Source organism: Dipteris shenzhenensis, chromosome 27 (assembly GCF_047967505.1).
Source record: "Dipteris shenzhenensis isolate YYH24624 ecotype China chromosome 27, Dip_SZ_1.0, whole genome shotgun sequence".
In the NCBI taxonomy this organism is placed as follows: domain Eukaryota; kingdom Viridiplantae; phylum Streptophyta; class Polypodiopsida; order Gleicheniales; family Dipteridaceae; genus Dipteris; species Dipteris shenzhenensis.
In genome coordinates this window covers 38,465,109-38,486,147 of record NC_141622.1, presented here as the reverse complement: position 1 = coordinate 38,486,147, position 21,039 = coordinate 38,465,109, and the positions used below count along the sequence as shown (strand labels likewise).

General features: G+C 41.2%; 1 protein-coding gene across 1 annotated transcript in view; it reads left to right on the top strand.

The window, feature by feature from the left end:
- Positions 1 to 12,244, top strand: part of AUG2 (HAUS augmin-like complex subunit) — a 48,818-nt gene extending 36,574 nt beyond the window's left edge. The window contains exons 5-6 of the mRNA XM_087398503.1: positions 5,130 to 5,243; positions 11,362 to 12,244. Of these exons, the coding sequence (XP_087254629.1) occupies positions 5,130 to 5,243; positions 11,362 to 11,736 (489 nt within the window). The 3' untranslated portion in view covers positions 11,737 to 12,244. The remainder of the gene's footprint in view (positions 1 to 5,129; positions 5,244 to 11,361) is intronic.
- Positions 12,245 to 21,039: the final 8,795 nt, after the last annotated feature.

The following is a 21,039-nucleotide window of genomic DNA, read 5'->3' as shown; positions in this document are numbered from 1 at the left end:
TTTAAGCGTACTCAAACCCAACATGATTGAAGCATAATCTAAAGTTCACAATTGAACAAGAGAAAAGCCTTTGGAATCTGTATTCAGGCTCTTGTGGTAAATTGAAATCAGGTTTATAGGGCATCTCATCCAAGCTTTGACAATGAAGAACTCAAGCAAGCGATCAATACCTTTGAGATTGTAGAGCAAGGCAAAGCTTCCACTAAATGATATGTTGTAGAAGAGTTATAGATAGCAATACTTAGTGGAGAGAGTTCATCAGCTTCATAGTAGCCTAGAAGTGACTACAGCGTGAGCTACGTCGCTCTATCAACAACGGTATAATAGCAAAATGCATATTAAACTTGAGATACCACCTTTCCTATGCTAGGTGACGTCATGGGCTTCTGATTGTGCAGTTTGATATATCTTCTTCACTGCAAGCGGGCACTCCACTTATTACTCTTATTTTATGTGGGCAGCTCCAGCAATTGCCTGTGTGCAATTTCAGAATAGCGTTAATTGAACATGGGTAGATGCAAGGCTTAGTTCTTGACCTGTAGAAGCATCACATTGATGGTCAACATTTGGTTTTTGCTTTCTTAAACAGGCATCAAATTTGTGCTCAAAATTGAGCTTGTGGATGGTAATACTGCACAGCAAATGAATTGAAATAGCAATGGAGGAGGAAGTTACAATCACTATCTTGCTTGACGACTCTTGTGAAGAGCAGTATTCAACTGAATCAGCTCAGCATTGTAGACACGGTGCTGGAATTACACCTTACGAGCAGGGCGACACGCTATAGAAGCTGAATATTGTAATGTGGAAGCTGAATATTTGTCTCAAAACATTACAGCTTTCCTGCAAAATTAGGAAAGCTGTCATGTTTCGAGACAAAGGTGGCTGTCTAGAAAGCCCTATATGCTGAGAAAACTTTGTTGGAAATGTGATGCTAAAGGCATATTGTATGCACACAGTGCTATAGTAGAAGAGTGGTAAGGAGAGGAAAATATGCGATGGATGAGAGCAAGAGGAATAGGTGATGGTCGGATGGAGAAGATAAGATGAATGTGATAGTGACATGTATACTAGATGGATAATGTCTCTTTGCCTATATATGGAGGCACTCTCTAATAGAAAGATATCAGTCGGGTCAGTGGTCCATACTCCCCTTCTTGTCATGTTGTTCTTATTTGATCCACCTTAGATTTGTACATGCGGTATCAAAGCCTCTTCGTCCCATTGTTTTCTGCAAATTCACTCTCTCATTTGTCTTAGGCGGTCATCTCCTTCGCTGCTCTGAAGCAAACCTATCCTTTTGCTGCTATTGGGGGCTACGTCTGTGCATAGTTCTCTATCTCTTGCTTGTGTACGGTTGCTGTATACTGATCAACCAATTAGCTAGCATGTTAGTCTATAGATGAAGAAATGCAATTTGCAAAAAAAGAAAGTCATCAAGCATTCTTCTCAACCTTAAAGCTCGTGTTGTATCTTCTTTAAGCCAACCACTACCACCATCATATTCATTTTCAAAGCTTGTTTGACCTCTTTCTATTGCTAGGACCCACAAAATGTTGCTGAGCACTAGATTGTGACTTATTATACATCTCCTCTCGCAGGATAAATTCTTGTCACCAAGACTTTCATGTAACCCGAGAACTGAATTGATGCTTGAAAGACCCATTAAAAAGTGCACATATTGGGGTTAGAGAAGCCTATTCCATTCTTTACTTTAAAGCTTAGAATATACTTTGAAAACTCAAAGGATACCTCTTGTGCACACCCACATCCACAACTTCAACACGGACCTCATGAGGAACCCTGTTCTACTGTCAGTGCTAGCTTCAATATCTTAAGATACCTTTGCACTTTCTCTATTGCAACCTCAGGTGGGCACAATGGTACTTTTCTTACAGTATAGGCCATTAGTCCTGTGAACAATATGGTCTCCCAAAGACCCATTACTCTTTTGCATACATATTCCAAGGGTCTGCAAGTGAGGGATCCAGTGCAACCAACATATATGTCACATGAATAGGACAATGATGCTCCATGGAGCCAAAACTTTATTAGGTGCATTTGATTGACTGCATCCTTTTGTGCAATATAGCTTCATCTGAAGAATATGGCCTGCTGCATCCAGCTATGACAACCCTCTTCATAACTGTTGCCTTCATTTAGTTCGTATTTTTGATACTGTTCTTTCGAAGCAGACCTGCACTCTGTCTCTAGTTATCAAGTTTTGCTCCCTTGGCATCAATTGCAGCAACAGCATCATCTTTTCTCCTGCTTTGCAATGTTTTGATTTCTAAGGTTTGGAAAAGGACTCTTTAGGTTCTTAAGCTAACCAACTTTAGAATTGACTTCATATTTTCTCTATTGGCCATTTGAAGGTGAGTTCTTTTTTTTTGGACCATCCATTAATAACTATTATTTTGAAGCATTGTGACAGATGCCCTCATATTGTAAGTCCTCCAATCGTGTCAAGGTAAGTGTCAAGCGTAGAATCAAGAAAGTAAGACCTAGGACTTGTTACTATCATGAAAAGAAGTAAGGTTTTTTGGAGTTCCTATGTAGCAATATGCATTTGTCGGGTGTGGCGATGTTTTTCTATGGGATAGATACTACCCTTGAGCTAGTCGCCAAGAGGTAAGACCTTCCCAAAATGAATGATGTCGATGTGTTGAACATCTCCAAGTTGAATGGAGAAGGCTTCCATACTTGGAAAATGAAAACCATGTATCATTTAATGTGAAAAAATTTGTGGGATCTATTTGAGGCAAGTGAACCTAGTGTTGGAGACAAAGATAAGGAGAAGGATGCAGAATGGAAGAAGCGTAATAACAAGGCACTTGAAATAATTTGCAAATTGGTTGCACAATGGTGTACTTAACTATATCTCTGGCATAAGGGAAGCAAAGGAGGCATTGATGGAGCTTGATCGACTGTTTGGATCTTAGGCCAAGAACTCTAAGATCAACTTGTTAATGCAGGTCTATAAGCTTGAGTTGAAAGTAAGTGAGAGCATGACTGCACCACTCAATATGTTCAAGATCTTGAAACTCATCTTGCTATTGTGGGGAAAGACAAAGCATGTGCTGTATTGCCAAATAGTGTAGACTCACGGGATAGTGGGTATGAACGAGTTGTAATGACTTCGAAAAATGTTCCCAAGATGAAAGTACACAAAGTAGAAGCTGCATTGTCAGAGTAAGAAAGTGAGATGAAGGAAAAGAATGAACTTGTGTATGTACGACCATCAGAGACTACGTTCTACAGCAACAAGGACTTGATTTGATGCACGACTGTGGCAAGATGAGCCACAAGGACAAGAATTGCTGGAACAAAGGAAAGCTAAGGTGCTGCAAGTGTAACAAAATCGGGCATATGGAGAAGAATTGCTTCAGTGAAGAAGCCAAGTTCACATTTGACATCTCTGTTGAGAAAGAATCAAAGAATGTATCCAATTGAAATCTTTTTTAGATGAGTTTATGCATTGCCTAGAGGTCAAGTGTTGTGTATGTTGCCTACACCGTATGACAGTGTCTATGCTAGAGGCAAGGCATGCATCAAAGGGGGGACTCCTACATCTTGGGTGCCAACAGCCAAAGGGGAGTACAACCAATTGATACCTCGATCTGTGATAAATTAGAATATAAAAAATACCTATAGGCCAAGCCTTGTAGAAAGGCTCATGCTTTTTGGCAGTCTCCTAGAGTCCTTGGATGATATCATGCAAATACTAGGCAAATACTAACAAGGAGGACCATAGGTTGGGTTTTCTGCTCCCCCATGACAAGGATGCATCAGGCCACCCAGATGTGCCAAGCCTAGATGCTGGAAATCATCTCCTAAACTCCTTCTCTATGCGCCATGGAGTTGGAGAGGAGGCCTCATTGTGCTGACTAGTGACCTGCACGATGAGATAGGACAGTGAGGTCAATGCAATGGAGAAAGCGTGCCTTCCCTCCCTCAGCCAAGCCACCAGCCCCTAAGGGGATACCTGATGGATCCTCCGCACCTAGTTGGACTTGTACTTAAGCTTGAAGATCCATTTGATACTTATAACATTCTGCCATACAGCCTTGCCACTAGATCCGAAGTATTGTTGTGAGTAGGATTCCATCTCAATCCTCATGGCCTTCCAGTGCGGGTTCCCTCCGCCTCATGAAATGCTGGATGTCCCATCAGGGAAATATCTACCAGGTTGGCTAGGCCTTCTTAAGCTCATAGTCTCTTGGGAGCATGAGCTGGACTCAGGGTCGTCAACCATTGTACCAAACTCTGAAGTTCTCATGTACGATCTGGAAAGGTTGTCTTTCGCTCTGCCCATTGGGATGGCTCTTGATGTCTTGGTGACTCCATCTCCTTAGCTTCCTGTTCTTTCGCTTCACGGGAGTGAACGACTTAAAGGTAGCACTTCTCTTGACATTGGCTGTCTTGGGAAGCGGTTGTCTTGCTTGGTTGCACATTATGCAAGCACATAACTCCAGTGGTTTCATTTATGCTGTTTTATTCTTCCACTGAGACTGTGCTTGTACACTTCAAGTGAGAATTTGGAGATAAGATGGTGGTGACAGTGTTCTGTTATACAGAGTATCACAAATGTTGGACAAGAGTTTTTGGTACTTATGAAACTAAACTGCTCATGTTCTGCAAAACTGATATAGTTTTATGTTCGATAAACAAATAGGTGGAAAAAATATTGGTGGTTTTGGTGATCAAGTAACTAACTTCTTCTGTTCTGTAAAACTGGTTGGTCTGCTTTCTTCTGTTCTGTACAACCGGTTGCTCTGCTTTGGGGTCTCTTTTTGTCAATGGTATTTATTAATAAGGCACCGCACAGGGAAAAAGCTTGAGTATGACAGGTTCCATGTTGGCTGATGGGAATGACTTTTCACTGCTTGAGTAGTGGGTGACTAACAGTAATATGCTGATATGATGAAAGCTTGAAGGCACACACTTTTGTGATAATATTACTGGTACTTAATGTCTACTTTGGTCAACATTAAACAAGTTTCATCTTGTTTGATGTCCACATGCTTCATGTTCTCCAGATTTCGTTAATACATCTTTTGCCATTTTGTGCTGTGCCTTGCAAACAAGACCATTCTTACTGTGTATTTGCTTTCTGATTTTTTCTTCAGAAACAATTTTCAGAGCTTTTACTCAAGGCAGCTGGTGATTATGGGGCTTTAAATGCAGCTATTTCTGATTTTCAATGGACTCAGGGATTCAAACACCCGCCTGCAGTGTGGGGGGTGAGTGACAAACCCTTTGGTAATGCTGGTAAATTTTTTTGGAGGTCAGAGTTCCTTTCTTTGAGGGGATTTCATGTGGATTTAATGGGCGACTTGTTTTTCTGTGATTATTTTTGGGATTATGGAGCTGTGAGCATAGGCCTACGCCCCTAAGAGTAATGTTAATACATGAAAGCATTGTGAAACAGAATTTGGAGTTCTATACAAGGCAAACCAAAATTTCTTGGAGTCATTCAGGGAGACCAAAGGACAACATGAGTGAAATATCTCTTTAATTTAATTGCTAAAATGTTTTTGGGTTAGGTGACAGAGACTCTGTGGAAAAAAGAAAAAGAAGGTGGCAGAGAGTGTAGATGTTTTGATAGTCAACCTGGAGAGCATAATTGATCACCTGTGTTTATGTTTAGGGTGATCAGGTTGAAGGCTAGGCCTCGGATCTGGAGACATTTTGTTTCCTCTCCATCTTTAATGAATTCCATTGAAATTTTAAGGAGATTTATTTCTTTTCACTTATTCCTCTATAATTCCACTTGATTCCTCCCATGTCCTCCCATGTTTACCAGACTCCTCTCTAGTTTATGTGGATCCCATGTGGATTCTCTCTCTTTGAGATGCTTTTGAACTGTCCCCTAACTTAGGCACCCTTCTTTTTCAAGAAAGACTAATATTCATTTCATCCAATGCTTCTCAAAGTGCATGTGGATCCATGTGAATTCACTACAGATGCTGCCTTCTGTTTTCAGGATCAAATGCCTTAGTATTTCCTTTTTGTTAACTGCTTTAATGGCATCAATTAAAGCAGGTTCTATGCATGTGTTTTTGGGAGGTATGCTACTCCTAGTTGCCCCATGGGGGGGTCTAATCTCATGTTGTATTCAGTTTTCTTTCCTTGGTCTCGTAGTCTTTTGGCCTTCAGCAGATGTCAATGAATATTTCTTTCTCTCCTCCTTTCTCCCCAAAGAACATTCAAGTGGTGCAGAAAGCTATACATTCCTTTTATGATAGGGAAGGTGGTGTGGGTCACTTTGTCAGCCACACTCCCACACAATGATAGGTGTGAGACTAGGTTCAGCGGAGTCTAGCCTTGGAAGGTTAGTGTTACGACAACGGTGATTCTGGGAATTAAGGTGAGAGCAAGACCGATAATGGATATATAAAGGGATTACGGTCGTAAAGGCTCGAGTTGTGTTAGCATGGTCGTAATAGTTGCACATTAGTTGGGGTTCAGTGGGAATCATCTTAGTTAGGCTTGCTAGGCTTGAGGTCCCACGGTGGTGGCACTCAAGTAGTGTCCACACTTGTGGTGCACAGGGGATTAGCTATGTTAGATGACCCGGATTAGCGTGGTGGGCAAGAATAGTTGGAGCGCCTGTATAATGCGTGGTTGGGTGGTTAGATGCATGCTCTTAGTCCTCTCCTCTAGGTGTCCTATCGGTGGTATCAGATTCGCAGATCCTGCTTCTACCCTTCCATCCTATTGCTACCTGCCGCTATTATTGCGAGGGAGCTTTGTTGCATCGCCTGCTGCCTTCTAGGGACAGAGAAGTCAGAAAGAGGGCTTGTCGACCATCATCTTGCAGTAGGTCAATTGTTGTAACTTCTTGCAGAGGCGATATCTTTTGACGGATCAAGACGAAGTAGAAACAAAAAATGTAGCGCTTGCAGTCCTCTACAACCTTCGATCAAAATGTAGGTCGAAATTCAGCCTTAGTGTGAGATATCTGTGTTGCACTACTCGCAGGTATAAAAAAATTGCATCTCAAGCTCGCAGGTTTTCAGCCTATTGCGGCCCTCCTGGTGCTTCTACAAGCCATCGCCCAGATTTTGCGTGTTGGTTTACGACATTTGTGGCACGTTTTGGTCTTCCTACAGCCCATGGGTGTCCCGTTTGCCTTGGAATACAACAGGCCGCTCCGCTTCTTCGGACAGTTTGTTGCTTGCTTTAGCCACCAGAAAGGAGTTTTTTGGCCCCTACTGATGGACAAAAATGACCTACGGCTACTTGCTTCTAGCCACTTGAAGGGAGTTTTTGGGCCCCTGCAGTCAAAAATGGCCTACTGCAGCTTCCGTTAGAGGTGTGGACTCCTTCTGATTTGCTTCTGGAAGTCTGTCCTTGCTTGTTTGAGGACTTCAACAGTAATTTCCAGCAACTCGTTTGCTCGAGATCGTGGTCTACATCGACCAGTAGCAGTCCAACTTTGAGATTTGAAGCTTTGTGCTTGTGGAGTTCGGCTGTGATCCGTGAAAGTTTCCAAACTGCAGTTGCGGGAAAGGTATCCAGGTGTTGAATTTTCCGTTGGTTGCTGCTTTCAGTTATTTTTGTTCTGCAGACTATTTATTTTGATTTGTTGCAGAATTAGGGCACAGAAGGTTTGGCCATGTGTTTAAACTATGGCAGTTTGCAGTTGTTGCAGAGACATGGGATACATGATATGCCTTCGTTGGAGATGACTCCTAGACATGTCTGAAGGGTGCATATTTGGAAAGATGCACATGAATGCCTTTCCTAGAGATGAATCTGTTAGAGTTGATAGAAAATTGCAGCGCATACACAGTGATGTGGTCCCATGAGGACAGCATCTATATTTTGTTAAGTTCATAGATGATTTTTTAAGAGTTTCATGGGTGTGTCCTTTGAAAGAAAAATCTGATGTCTTTTAGTGGTTCAAGTAGTTTGCAGCTATGGTTGAGAATGAGTCTGGATGCAAAGTGCACACTTTGAGAATAGACGGGGGGAAATACATGTTAGATGCCTTCAAAGAATTCTTGAAGGAAAGAGGGATTGTACATCAGTGTACATCCCCTTAGACACCTCAGCAAAATGATGTTGCTGAGAGGAAGAACAAGTCTCTGATGGAAATGGCCAGATGCATGATCAAAGGGAAGAGGTTGCCACACAGATTTTGGTTGGAGGAAATGATACGTGCAGCACATGTTTTGAGTAGATGCCCAACCAAGTCCCTTAAAACTGTGACTTCCTTTCAGGATTGGTACAACAGAAAACCCAAGGTGGACTACCTCAGGGTATGCACATATGCGTAGTCAGTTGAGAAGCAAGCTGAATGATAAGGCAACCAAATGCATTTTGTTGGCTACAGCAGTGAGATCATGGCTCACCGTCTTTACAATCCTGAGAAAAGGAGGATTATTATAGGTAGAGATGTAATTTTTACGGAAAACTTAGACCACTGCACATGTTGATGCACTTTAGCCTTTGGATGCTTAGATCAGATCACACATGAGGATGTGCAAGAGGTTGTCAGAGAATAGAGGGCTGCTTCACAGGAAGCTAGAATAGCCCCTAGATGGCTGTTACAGATTCTGCAAGACAGAAGGCTTTCAGCTTCTCTCTCCAGTAGGACAAGGGTCGGCTGAAGGAGAGCAAACTTTGTTATTTCACATTGGATGAGTTCACTGTATGATACAGAAGAATTAAGCATTTTTGGGGATGCTCCAGACAATGAGCAGTGGATGAGGCTCATGTAGGTAGAGTAGGATTTTATCATGAAGAACAATACATGAGAATTGGTGGATTTGCCCATAGGAAAGAAGCTATTGGGACAAAGTGGGTGTACAAGATTAAAAGATCTTATGGTACCATTGACAACTACAAGGCAAGGTGTGTGCCAAGGGCTATTCTTAGCAGAGGGAGATAGACTATAATGAAACCTTTGCCCGCCCCCATATTAAGATGACCACCTTTAGGTATTTTGTCTCATTGGCAGCTCATTTTGGTTGGAAAGTACATCAGTTGGATATCAAACAGCCTTTCTCAATGGGTACTTGCGGTAAGAAGTGTATTGAGTTAGGCTATTGGTTTTCATTTTCTTGGTCAAGAAGAGAAAGTATGGAGACACTGAAACAAGCTTTGCCTTGGAAAGAAAGAAAGAAAGAAAGTTTATTAAAGACTGATGGGTCTATGAGACTGAAAAAACCCAGATACAAATCCAGCTGGAAGGGTGGAGCTACTAACTGAGCATCCACACCCATACAACAGCAGGAAAACTGTATCCTACATAGAGGGCTACAAGTGAAGATTGCCATCGCTGGTACTTTTGCAGCCCTGGGTGATCTGCACATGGTTGTAGGCTGCTTTCTTTGCTGTTTCAGGTCTTCTCGACCTGCTCCTACCTAAAACTGCTCCATTTTCCAGTCGTCTCCACACTTTTCGTGCACATGGGCTTGATATAGATTCCAGTTTGCAGATAGTCATCGCTGCAGCTTGCAGAATCACTACTATGGTTTCTGCATAGGTCTTCTTAAATTTCTTATCTGCAATTACAGAGGTCTTCTCCAACAGGTCTCTGCTGCACAGGACATCTGCAAACGGTTCTGAGCTAAAGGTCAGAAATCCCTCTTCACAAGCTTGCAAGGGAGAGATGCATACACTAGAAAATGCAGATGCACTGAGACATGCATGCATTCAATATTGACTTCTGATTGGCTAGCCTCGTAAGTGTTTCCTGCGTGACATGTAGCAAAGCCACATGAGTTAGACCTGTGATGTAGTGGCATTTGACAAGGGGCCATCTCTAACCACCTGTCAATGACATAATGTCATGGGTGGCCTACCTTAGCACGTAATGTCTAACTACCACTTTATTGGTACTATTGGAACTATTAATAATGCTAACCAAATGACCCCAAGGGTGGGTTAATGAACTAAATCGTTAGGTCATCACTCATGTTTCCAACATGTGTATGTGTGCTTTCTATGTTCTGTTGATCTAGGTTTGAGTAAAGGGCCACCAACTCTAAGACATTCCAGCCTTTTTAAGCTAGCAGTGTTGACATTTGGAAAAGTAATTCTCCACGAAGGATTTTTTTTTTTGCCAATCGTAGTGCCTGGATGTCCAGCAGTAGGAATATCATGCTTCAAATAACACGTAGCACTAGATATCATTTACCGCTGGTACACAAACTGTACCATTTCTAAACAAAAAAAAAAATCCAGTCTGTTTTGGAACGTGGTTGTACTGTTGTGCTCATCGCAGCATCTATATGGGTTAACATTTTTAGCGGGTGTAGTGAGCTCCCAACCTGGACTTGTTGCAAGGTCTTTGTAAAGAAACAATCAAATTTTGTAAAGCTCATCACAACTGATGTATAAATTTGATGATGTTTTCGCAATGGAAATGTGTATCACTTTTGAAATCCTACCCAATTGGTGATTCCTCTCCACATGGCAAAATTCAGATCCCTCAGGGAAGTGGATCTCAGCGATGATGATTAATACATAGTACATACTCAAATCTGGCACCATATAAGAAGTGCCTCCACACTTTGTGCATGGATAACCGCAAGAGCTCCTCTGTAGTCCAACTACAAAATCCATATATATACACTTTTCTATTGTTCATTGGGAACCTAAGTGGAGTTAACATGCCATTAGCTCTTATTAAGCTAGCATTGCGGGCATTTGACCTTGTAGTCATCCACAAAGGATTTCATTTTTCGCTAATAAGAGGTTTTTTCAATTGATTCCAAAGTTTGATCCATGCCTGACTGAATGTTTGGTAATAGGGAGATATTACATTGAAAAATTGTGCTTGTTTAGTCTTGGGTACAGAAACTGGCTCGTTCCAAAGAATATTCCATTTTGTGTAGAATATGGTTGTACTATGTTACTCTCAGTTGCATGTTGTTTGGTTACCAGCATCCCCGAAATTCTGGGTGAGCTACCTGTTGCCACACCTTACTGAAGAAACGGTTGTTTTGTCAAAGTCCCTTGGGATATTGATTGTATCTTTGCAAAGGAATATGAAATTTGAATCTCTTCCAGAATCCTGTTTAGGATGTGCAACACTGTTGATGGTTCCATTTGCATGACTCACCTAAATTTTGATGACTCATGCAGACACAGCTCAGTGAATGATAATCAGTTCTTATAATCTCTTGTTTCTATCAAACATGAATGAGCTCTCCCCCTCAAGGGAGTGATATATAAATGTGCAATTTCCATTCGTGAATGTGGGCTGCCTAGGGGCAGGTGTGTGTGTGTGGGGTTTTGAGTTACGAGACGATTACAGGGGACATCTTGTGACTTGTCTCATTTATGGAACAGACAGCGTCATTAATATGCTTTTAACAGTTTTCCTTGACACTGTTTGGATTTTAGGAGCTACTGCGACCAATACCAGTGGCCCTTGCATCATGTACCCGCTATTTTGAGGGGCTTTCAGCGATGCGTCAGTCTGTAGCATCCTTGCAAAAGATGCGTGTTCGCTCCACGTATCCTACAACACCTGCTAAAGATACGTCATGGGCTTCAGATAGAGGAGATTCAGATTGTGCTACCCCACCATCTTGGAACCAAGGAAATTATGTTCTAGAAGAACCCAACTCAGATGACCTGATAATTCGCAGTAGAAAGAGGTCAGATCAAATGGAGCTTTCCGTTGAAGGTTCTGACTGGTGTGGCTCTCTCTCTGATCTGGGGCAGTCTGAGTCTATAGAGGATATTAGGCAAAGGCGTCTTTCGTGGCCTGGATAGAGATCTCAAATAATGCCCCCTGGTTTCCAAAACAGGTCAGATTTGGAGCTCCTTTTTACGCTAAATAAGCATTTGTAAATCCCTCCTTGCAGGATTATGTACCATTTATAAAATGAGATGAGGTGGTTTTGGGGGATCCAAGTAAGGATGGCTGCCTAGTTGTTGAGGTGCTACAGTTAATTACAGATCATCTTGGGGCTTTTAATGTGGAGCTCATCAGAATGGAAGTAATTCAATGTAATATTGGTGATGCACACTTCGTGTGAAATTATACCCATCCATGTATCTATTTCCGTCTTTGATGACATGCATTCAGCCCTGCTTCCAACTGCCAAATACAATGCAGTGCAGTCTCGTGTCAACATGTTTGGTTCAGATCTCAGCCGACCACCTTAATTGAATACATCAATTGTGAGATTTCGTCCTTCACATTAGAGAATACACTGGTTCCCGATGGGTTTTGGATGCACACGGATACATGGTTGGGAATTTAAAGGAAAAATACTCAAGTTTGGATTACATAAACAGATTATTCTTATGATTAGGTAAGTTTATGTTGCCAAAATTATGAATGAACCTTTATACGCTTTTTGAAATTTCGCAGTATATGACTAACTCTAACGTCTACATTCTAGACTAAATTTGAGCCAAAGTAAAACGCTCAGTTTTTTGAAGTTGTCACTACGTTATCCAAAAAAAATTCTGCTAGAGGTATGAAGTTGTGAATGATCATTGGCACTGATTTCTGTATTGCAGCTGTGAAGCCAAAGATCTACTAGTTTAAGCGTACAAAACTCAGCAAAATCTCAACAGAGGCTATCCATATTTCGCAGATAGATGTGTGAGTTTTCTTTTTGAGGGGTAGAGAGTAGGGAATGTCTTTCAGACCTATGGCAGATCATTAAGGTGCTGAATGGGCCAAATACGTTGCGACCTATGGCAGATCATTAAGGTGATGAAATGTGGCACTCCCAAGGATATCACACTCTCATACTCATACATATCATGATGTGCTTTATTAGGTTAAGAAGATCCTAATTCCTCGTCTTTTTCTTGGACTAGTGCATAGTTTTCCTTTCGTGGTAAAGTTCTTTAGAAGGCTTCTGCAAAAAATAATGGCCGAGTAATTGACTCTGATTCAAGTTCTATCATGCTATGACATAAAGGTAGAAGACATTGGCATAGAGTGCCACTCAATCAATAGGAGAATCCAAGGTTGTATTTGGCCATTTATTCATAGCCATTTCAGGCTTAGCCTTTCCGCTAGCCAACCACACATACCTTGCTTTTCCTATATCTACAGAACATCTTTTTGCCCAAACACATCAATCCCATGAGATCTAAATCTCCTTATGACCCGGAGGAGCTCTGAAATTCTAATCTACACCATCCTAGTAGATTTTTGACCTCCCCTCTCTTGAAGCCAAACTTGCCTCCACCACATAGATTTCACATATAGCAGCATGGAAATCCTTCCCACATGTTGAAATCAATAATACATGTGCTCCCCAAAATGGCTCATATGATGAGGATTGAAAGTCCTTTTTCTACAGGCACTTCCCCAATAGGTTCTCAAGGGCTTTCTAGGATAGGTATTTGGTCTTTGATTTTTGGTAACCAAAGGCTACAGTACCAAGACTTGAGAAGAATTGATACACTTTTTGTGTGTAGTAACTCTAAATAAGTTTGGTTCAACTTCGAAGAGAGTCTTCTTCACTCATCACGAACCAATATGGATGGATTAAGCATGCTCAAATATTATATGGTGTCATTGATTATCCAATCCCATATCTCTACATGGTTCATAGTTTCCCTTGAGTCTCTTGAAAATGAGATGTGATATTGAAGTTTCATATTGAGAGTACCAAAGACCATGAGGTAAACAGAGTTTCTTGTTATTGTTTGGAAAGTATTACTCCCATTTTGGCTTGAACTTTGAATGAGGTTATTTTCTTTAGTTTCCCTTCACTTGAGACATAAAAATTCATTGTATCATCATCCTTCATATGAAAGATCTCATGGTGAGAAGGATAGCCATTTCATGGCTAAGTTTCCCTTAGTGTTACTTGCATTGGATGAAATTGGGAGCTTTAATTAGGCACTCGTAAGAAACTAGAGGAGCTAAAGAGGAGGAAGTGCAGGGAATAGGACAAAAAGCTCACGAGTCTGTGGTTGACTATATCAGTGGTGTAAAGGAGACACACCTCTAAAATGTTTAGGATTTGGTGGGACAGTGAGAAATACGTAGGAGTATACCATACGTTGTACTGACGAAGTGAACCGACAAATGGGACTATATACAAAGAAATGGATAAGGGATTATAAATCCTATACTACATACAATTTGTAATCTCAGTCCCCTCTTTAAATTGCACTTACACACGAGGGTGGAGAGCAAAGCAAAAAATTTGAAATAAAGGCAAAAAGTTGGAAGTCACCATGCTACATGAGTATGGGCTAAAACTAGAAATCACGACAAAATGGGTTGGAAACTAAATGGAAACTAGCAACCTATCATCCCATTGCTCTTTCCCTTAACTTGCAAGAGGTTCTAACAGATCCTGTACATGGAGTTGAGTGGAGGTTGGTAGGCCTTGCCCAGTGGCTAGCATGGGGGTTGAGATGTTGAAAGTCAGATAGGAATGGTCAACACCTAGGGGGGGTGGGCATAGTGATATCATGTATATGTGACACAAAAGTTGGCGATCCCAAAAGGTATTCCACTTGATTGGATCCTCCTCCATGTGGGAAGTAGATGAGCCTCCCTGACAATGGCCGTCTAAGAAGACTAATGTATATAATCAGATTGTGAATTGCTCCCATATCTAGTAGATGTCAACTATATGTAGTAACACTTGGTGCATCATCTGATCGCCTCATAATGCCAAGCTCTGTGGGATCTATCTTCGGCACTCTGAGGTGATCAGCCTCAAAGTCAAGTAAGCACATATGTCTATCCCTTGTACATTGAAGTCACCCAAAAGTAGGATTTCCCCCTGTCTGGACAACTCCAAGATATCATCAAATATCATCTCGTACGGGCTATGATCCTCAGTGGCAACCTCATGTGCGTACGATGATGTATCTTTAGGGAAGTAGCATACTGCAAAGAAAATTGGGCGTGCACTAGGTGGCTGAATTCGTACCCACATGTGTCGTGCGAGAGAGCTAACTAGGAGTTTTAGGGTTCAGAGAGGGTGGCAGGGTTCAGGAGAAGTCCAAGATTGAGGAGTGGAGAGCTAGTCTCCTTCATGACTTCAAGGGGGTAAAGGGTTGAAAAGGAGGATCGAGGGAGGAAGGAGGAGGTGGAGGGAAGAGAAGGGAGGAGGAGAAGGATGGAGGAGGAGGAGGAGAAGGATGGAGGAGAAGGGAGGAGGAGGAGGAAGAGGAGGAGGAGGAGGTGTTGGCAAAAGCCTCATTGGGAGATCATTGGAAAAAAAAACCCTCATGGAGATTTTCTTATGGCACGTGCTTGTACTCCTTGACGTAGTAGTGTGGACATGATTGGCCCATGTAATAGACTCATTCGTGATTGGTTGGCCGAGGCGTTATCTAATGCATGGCTTACATGTGGCTGTTCTGAACGTGGCAAGGCAGTGCATGGCTTGTTCCAGAGGCGGTGCATGGATTGTTCCAGAGGCGGTGCATGGATTGTTCCAGAGGCAGTGCATGACTCCTACAAATCTATGGATAGCAAAGAGCTCCTTCCTTTTGTCCATGAGAGTCGGTGTAAGGATTTGAGGCAGTTCTTAGTCATGTTTGAGAGCAACTGTTCGAGGTCAATATAGAGTCTATAGATCAGATTCATGTCTTTGTAAAGGGCAGCAACGAGCTCCGTAGAGATGCGCTGCCTTTAGTCGTCACAACAGAGTTTTGTATGGTAGATTGTTCTCAACTCAGAGTCACCTTAATATATTCAGTTTCCTACAATACTATTCAATTGAGCTACAGTTTGTATCATCATTTTATGCATCATTTCATGTGAGTGTAGTATCTTCGGGATTGAGAGACTGGAGGAGAATTGTTTTTGTGCTTGCAAACTATTGTGTGCTTCCAAACAAAAGCCAACAGGGGGAACGGGGGGGGTAATGGGCGATTGCAAGGTTAGAGCACGCTATCACGCGATAGTGTTGAGGGAGCATGGACCCAAGGAGATCAGGCACATGAACAACATAGTAAACTTGAATACTAAACCCCAAAGAGTGGGAGTTTCATTCCATTGAGAGAGATTTATACATGTTGGTCTCTCCACATTTCTTAGGAACCTCAAGGGTGAGACCTCTTTTGTAGGAGATCTCTTGGATAAGAGTCCCTCCACTTTTTGGGGGGAACTCTTGGGTATCTACAATTTGTGGGGGAACCTCTTGAGTCCCTCCACTTTGTGGGGGGACCTCAAAAAGTGTAGGATTTTAGTGTTCTCTGTCTAGTGGACCCTAACACTCAGTGCTTCTGAGGTGGCATGCCAACATTCCACAACCTCAAATTCTAGCATCGAGATACCAATACCTTGGCAGCTTAGATTCAGTTGCCATGTCAACATGTTGAGTTTCATAAATGACACAGTGCACTTGAACCTTGATCCACATCAAAGCATCTCGACTTTCATGATAGAGCCTTTGGATCTTGGCTTCCACGACAACACACCTAGATCCCAATGGACATGTTAATACTCTTGGATACTAGACTCCTTGGACTTTGGCAACATCTAGATACCAAGATTTTCAACAATCTAGATCCTTGATCTCGGATTCCATTATGGATAATGGACCCTACATCAACAATCCATATCCCTTCCCACATTGTTTCTTTGATCCTTTCCCAACTGCAGTGTCCAAATCAATACCGAGCTGCAGATTTCAAACAAGTTTTGCTCTAGATCTCCAAAAAGCTCTTGAACTTCAGATTCTATACTTCTCAATCATTGTTTTTCAAATCTTCCTTCTAGACATTTCTTTTGGACCTTCCAGATTTCCCTTTCCTAATTTTGGACATAGACCAAACCCATTGTGCAACTTTCATTTCGAACGTCATGTGTTTCAAGTTTCCATTCTGGATGTGTTTTCTCAATTTCCTCTTCCATTTCAACAAAGCCTCAATATTTATAGTTATATCTTGGACCCAAAATTATTCAAGTTGGACATCAAACAATCATCTCATAGCAACATTCGTGTAGTCATCATCTCACGGAAACATTCATGGAGTCATCATTTTGTGGCACAAAGATTTGAGCATTTAATTGAAGCAATTTTTTTAACAACTCAATCTTTGACCTCAATTCATCCCTCTTGGAACAAATCAATTCCAGTTATGCTTGTATTGGTTTGCTGGACATTGTTCTTTTTCTGGAGTTCCTCGCTTGGACAACATAGTGACTCTTCGCAGAATCATCATCAAGTCCGTGAATCATGCTGTATTGACAACATCATGACTGGACTACCTCCTTTGCAGGATGATCATCAAGTATGTGAATCATCCTATATGGGCAAACAACATCAACATCCCTTTCCAAACTTTGAATGCTAGACTATAGTCCTTTGATCGGTGCCTACAAATATTTTGGACAAAGATTCACATCAATCATTTAACAAAAAATGGTATTATATTCTATTTAACTAATGATTTCTACAAATAGACATAGATTTATTTTATGCAAGAAAAATTGAAGCCTTTGAATACTTCCATATTTTCAAATCCTTTCTTGAATTGCTTTCTTACATTGTCATTGGGCTGAAGCATGTAACACGGTAGTGTATCTCCTGAATAGATCTCCAACTACTACTTTATGGAATGTTACACTTGAGGAGGCTTTTACAGATAAATAACCTATAACTTCTCATCTTAGGAATTTTGGGTTGCTTATGCTCATATTCCGAATCAGTTGAGATGGACGCTAGATGCTAAGACAAAAGGTGTGTTCTCATCAATGGCTAGAATGAGACCTGACTACGAGGCAATTCTTCTTTCCAAACATGTTATAATCGATGAGAACAATAGCTACTATGATCAACCTACTATTGTAGCTGTGCCTACTCCAATGCCCTTGGAGTCTTTTAGAAGTGCCTCAATCGTCATTTGTTCTACCATTAGCAAACTGTCTCTTGGTTATGTAGTACCTACTCTGATCTATTCGATGCATAAACCGAGGAAGACACACCTCATAGGAGCCTAGAGTTCACAGATATGTGAAGGATGCTATGGAATATGAGTTGAAGTATGATAGTAACTCCACGCTTCCGCTTTCGGCCTTTGTAGTTGCGCTGGCATTGTTGATGGCAAGAGATCTACTAGTTCCATCATGTTTTCTCTACTATGTGTAGCTATGTTTTGGCAAAGCAAGACACAACCACAATGGCTTTGTCTTATATAAAGGCATATTCAAGAATCACCAATACAACTTGTGAGGTTTTATGGTTTCAAAAATTGTTATCAGAGTTTGATACGTGTGATCGGACCTTCCACCCCCATATACTGTGACAACATGATCAGCCTATATTTGGTAGAACCCTATGTTTGCTTCATGCTCGTACCAACTAAATTGAGACGCATCATCACTCCATCGAATAAAAGTACTTTTAGAAGAAGCCGATTTGCTTTGTTCTACAACTGAGCAAATGCCATATATCTTTAAAAATTCCTTTAGCTCTGAAAGGTTTTCTTACTTCTACATTGACTGACTTTGACCATGCCCTTGTTAAGGTATACATGAGTCACTTGGCCCGTCAATTACCAGACTCTCTTCGGGACCATACAGACCTTGCCCATGCCTCAGACACTCTAGTGGTTCAGGATGCTGCAGTCAGATCTTCCCCCAAATCCCGACCTACCTCACGCTCCACAACAAGAAAGATACCTTAAAACCCATGGTTCGATGATGAGTGCCAAGAGATGCGATCCTATGTCATATGGGAGTAGGTTTTGGGGTGTCTTACGAGGACTGAGGCATAGCAAATGCTACACCGAGTGACTCATTGGAAGAGACGAGCTTTTCTATCACATCGAATGGATGAGGTGACTAGGTCTTTTCAAGGGGGAGATCCCACCTTTGCATGGGGGCTCCTTTTAGAGGGTAAGTCACCCATCGTTATCACTGATCCAAGAGTTTGGAGCACACATGCAACCTCTACACTAGAGACATCACTGCCAACCACCTCACTAACAACCTACAAATAGACAGAGCTCGAACTTGCAGCTACCTCCACGCACCCACCTAGATCAAAAGACACAACACTCGAACCTTCAATATAAGCCTCACCACTAAAAGGAATCATATAGGAAATTTTTTTTGATGTCTTTGTATGCACATGAGCGATGCTTGATGGGCAACAAACCTTGCAAGTGAGTATTGGGACCCACCACACACTCTTGCAAGGTTTGTTCCTTCTCACACATTGCTTGTGTGGTTCTACATCCTAGAGCCATATTTGGGGCAATATATTTCCTCTAGATTATTGGAGGGGGATATCCAAGTACCGAAGTGATGTTCAATGACCACCAAGTCTTGAAAGAGTGTGGGATGGGACACACCACACACCCTTGTAAGATTTGTATCCAATATTTTTTGAACAATAGATCACCTCTTCTAATCGCAAGCCCTATCAAGAAATACCATGTATGATGCTTTGATGCAAGTCAAAAAAATCTCCTTTGCTCTAGTTGCAAACATTGAAAGTTTTTAAGCCAAAAGGTGGCACTAATGGGGGAGAAAGCCTACACTGATGAGGTTAAAAAACAAGCAGGGAAAGTGCAAGAGAAATGGAAAAGGAGAAAAACAAAAGATAAGTGTGGAAGAAGGAAAGGAATGAGTAACCAAAAAAAAGGTGAAGTTGTAGACCATGGGACACAAGCTAGAAAAATTCAAAGGGATGGAATAGTTGCCTAGAGTCAAGGGGGGAGCATTTGATGCATGCATATCCCGAGGTTTGGGATTCATTGAAGTGCTTTGTAGCTAGATAAGTAATTGCAGATGGAAGAATAATCTTGATGGCTTGTTTATTGATAATTATAGCTTTCCCATCCCCTTCTCTCTCCATGTAAATGTGGAAGAGTATAGCCATCTATTTAATGTGTGCAAGTTACATAGAAGCATGTAGTGTTGCTTGGCAGGTGGATACAAACCTATGGTGTTGTATTTGAACCCAAGAGATGCCAAAGCATGGACAAGCATAGACGATCCATCAACCCTCCATCATGGAAAAATAAGGGGATGTACATGGGAGTACAATTTGTGCCAGGTGCCAAATTGTGAGCAAAGTCCTCATAGCTCCTCCTAAGGTAGCTCATCAAAGGAGGTATTTTTCATCTTCTTATTCCAATGGCTACAGTTGTGTTGGTTCCTTTGGCATTGTCAAATATGGCTATTGATGGTCTTTTTCCCTTATGCCTTGATTGATTGGTGTACCTAGTACTCGGCATTCGGTGTGAGTGCACAATGCTTGGTAGAAAGATGCGCTCTTTTGCACTCTTGTGTGTTTAAGGGTTTATTTAGACACCCAAACTAATATGAAGATTGCAATATAACATAGAATCCTCACTACTCTCATTGCTATTACAAACTTAATACCGATCGTAGCATGTAGGCGCAACAAAAAGAAAATAGATTGCATAATTGTTATTATGAATAGAGCAAAGCATAGGATCAAAATAGCAAATACATTCATTATGAAATTTAGATACAACATCCTTCATTAGATCTCTCATACAACAAGATAATATTTTGACACACACAACTTCCCTCTCTCCTTAACCATAATATGTATATGCATCCATATGAATATACATTCGAGGAATGAAGAGATGCACCCAAAAATTGGTGTCTCGTTAAATCCTAGAGATATTTTAGGGCTTTTGGTCCTTCTAAGCTCATTTAAGGTGTCAAAAATGCCAAATTAGGCATATTTAAAAAGTTTTGATTTGTTTCAAAGAAATTACAGCCTCCAAAGGTTTTGGTTGATGATTACTAGATTTTTATTCCATTTTGTAATAATTTCGCATTGAAACATTGAGGTCTTCATTAGAGGCATCAAGTTCATTGAATACATCATTGCATTAAGCTCACATTAAGAGAGCTCATCCATAGCCTTCATTATCATATATGTTGATGATCTAATCATACTCGTACTAGATTAAGGGTGTACCAACCCCTATATGTTAATGATCTAATCATACTCGTATTGGATTAAGGGTGTACCAACCCCTATATGTTGATGATCTAATCATAGCCGTACTGGATCAAGGGTGTACCAAACCTATTAAAGGGAAATTTTTAATTTAATGAGAATTTTGTTGCTAATCTATATCTTAATC